This window comes from Pseudozyma flocculosa, assembly GCF_000417875.1.
Source record: "Pseudozyma flocculosa PF-1 unplaced genomic scaffold scaffold00021, whole genome shotgun sequence".
Taxonomy (NCBI): Eukaryota; Fungi; Basidiomycota; class Ustilaginomycetes; order Ustilaginales; family Ustilaginaceae; genus Pseudozyma; species Pseudozyma flocculosa.
Genome location: NW_006920889.1, coordinates 60,552 through 61,742, shown reverse-complemented (window position 1 = coordinate 61,742; position 1,191 = coordinate 60,552). Strand labels below are relative to the sequence as shown.

The following is a 1,191-nucleotide window of genomic DNA, read 5'->3' as shown; positions in this document are numbered from 1 at the left end:
CGGGCCGCGATGGCCCGGGGCGCTTGAGGCCCTCCGAACCCCCGACCCGACGCACGGGCGTGCGCGCACGAGACCCTCCTGCGTGGGCGAGATGCGGCAGCCTCGTATCACTTTCGGTTTTTCCCCTCTTGCCCTGTTCCCATCATCTTCTCACCATCGTCGTGACATCCCGTTCCATCGCATCCCATCGCATCACATCACATCACATCACATCATCCGAGCCTCGACTCACGTTCCCTTGGCTTGCCAGCCAGCCAGCCAGCCAGCCAGCCTTTCCGAGCCTCGACCTGCCTGTTTCTGTCCCTCTCCAGGCGATCGACGACGAGTCGGTCGGACCGCATCACATCAAGTCGGTGGCGGATGCGGGACGAAGCCTCGTCTGTCATTGCTCGACGCCACGCTCGTTTCTCGTTCGTCTACCGCTCGCTCGCTCTGAGACCAGAGCGCACGCCTGGCTACAACAAACTAGACTGCGACCTCCTCGACGACGACGACGACGACGGCCCGCCCGCCCGTTCGCCCGTCCGTCCGCCCGCCCGGCCAACGCCTCGAGCCCATTCATCTCATCACACCGATAAGACGACCGACGACATCGAAAAAGGCCGGGCCGACGACGACGACCAAGGGGCCGAAGGAGAGGCTCGCCTCATTCGAGCTCGGCGAGCTCGGCGCGGATCTCGTCCTCGCTCTTGATCTTGTTGACCTGGGTCATTTCGAGCTTCTCGCCCTTGGCCTGGCGCATCTTGAGCTCCTCGATGGCCTTGAGCTTCTTGGTCAGGTTGCGGATCTTTTTCTCGACGCCGCTCGCCTGCGGCGTTCCCCCGACGTCCTGCGGTCCCGCTACCAGCGGCGCTGCCGGCGTCTCGGGCGCCGTCGCTGCCGCTGCTCCTGCCGCCGCCGTCGCGTCCGGATGCGAGCCGTTGGCCTGCTGCTGCCCCTTGCCCTTCTTCTTGGAAGACGACGAGGCCTGGCGATTCGACGACGACGCCTGTGCGGAGCCCGGCGGTGCGCCCGCTCCGGGAACCGAGCGCTTGCCCCGGTTGCCCGAGCCGGGCGCCTGGTAGGTGCCGTTGGTGTTCTGCTGCGAGCCGGAGCGCGACAGGCTCGGCGTCGAGGCTCCCGAGCCGCCCTCGTCGACTCGCTTGAAAATGTCGGGCGTGTTCTGGCCGCGCGCGCCGGGCGGTCGGTAGG

General features: G+C 66.8%; 1 protein-coding gene across 1 annotated transcript in view; it reads right to left on the bottom strand.

Moving 5' to 3' along the window:
* Positions 1 to 646: 646 nt before the first annotated feature.
* Positions 647 to 1,191, bottom strand: part of PFL1_05650 (uncharacterized protein) — a gene marked incomplete at both ends in the record, with an annotated part of 2,250 nt that continues 1,705 nt past the window's right edge. The window contains one exon of the mRNA XM_007883186.1: positions 647 to 1,162. Coding sequence (XP_007881377.1) covers positions 647 to 1,162 — 516 coding nt within the window. The remainder of the gene's footprint in view (positions 1,163 to 1,191) is intronic.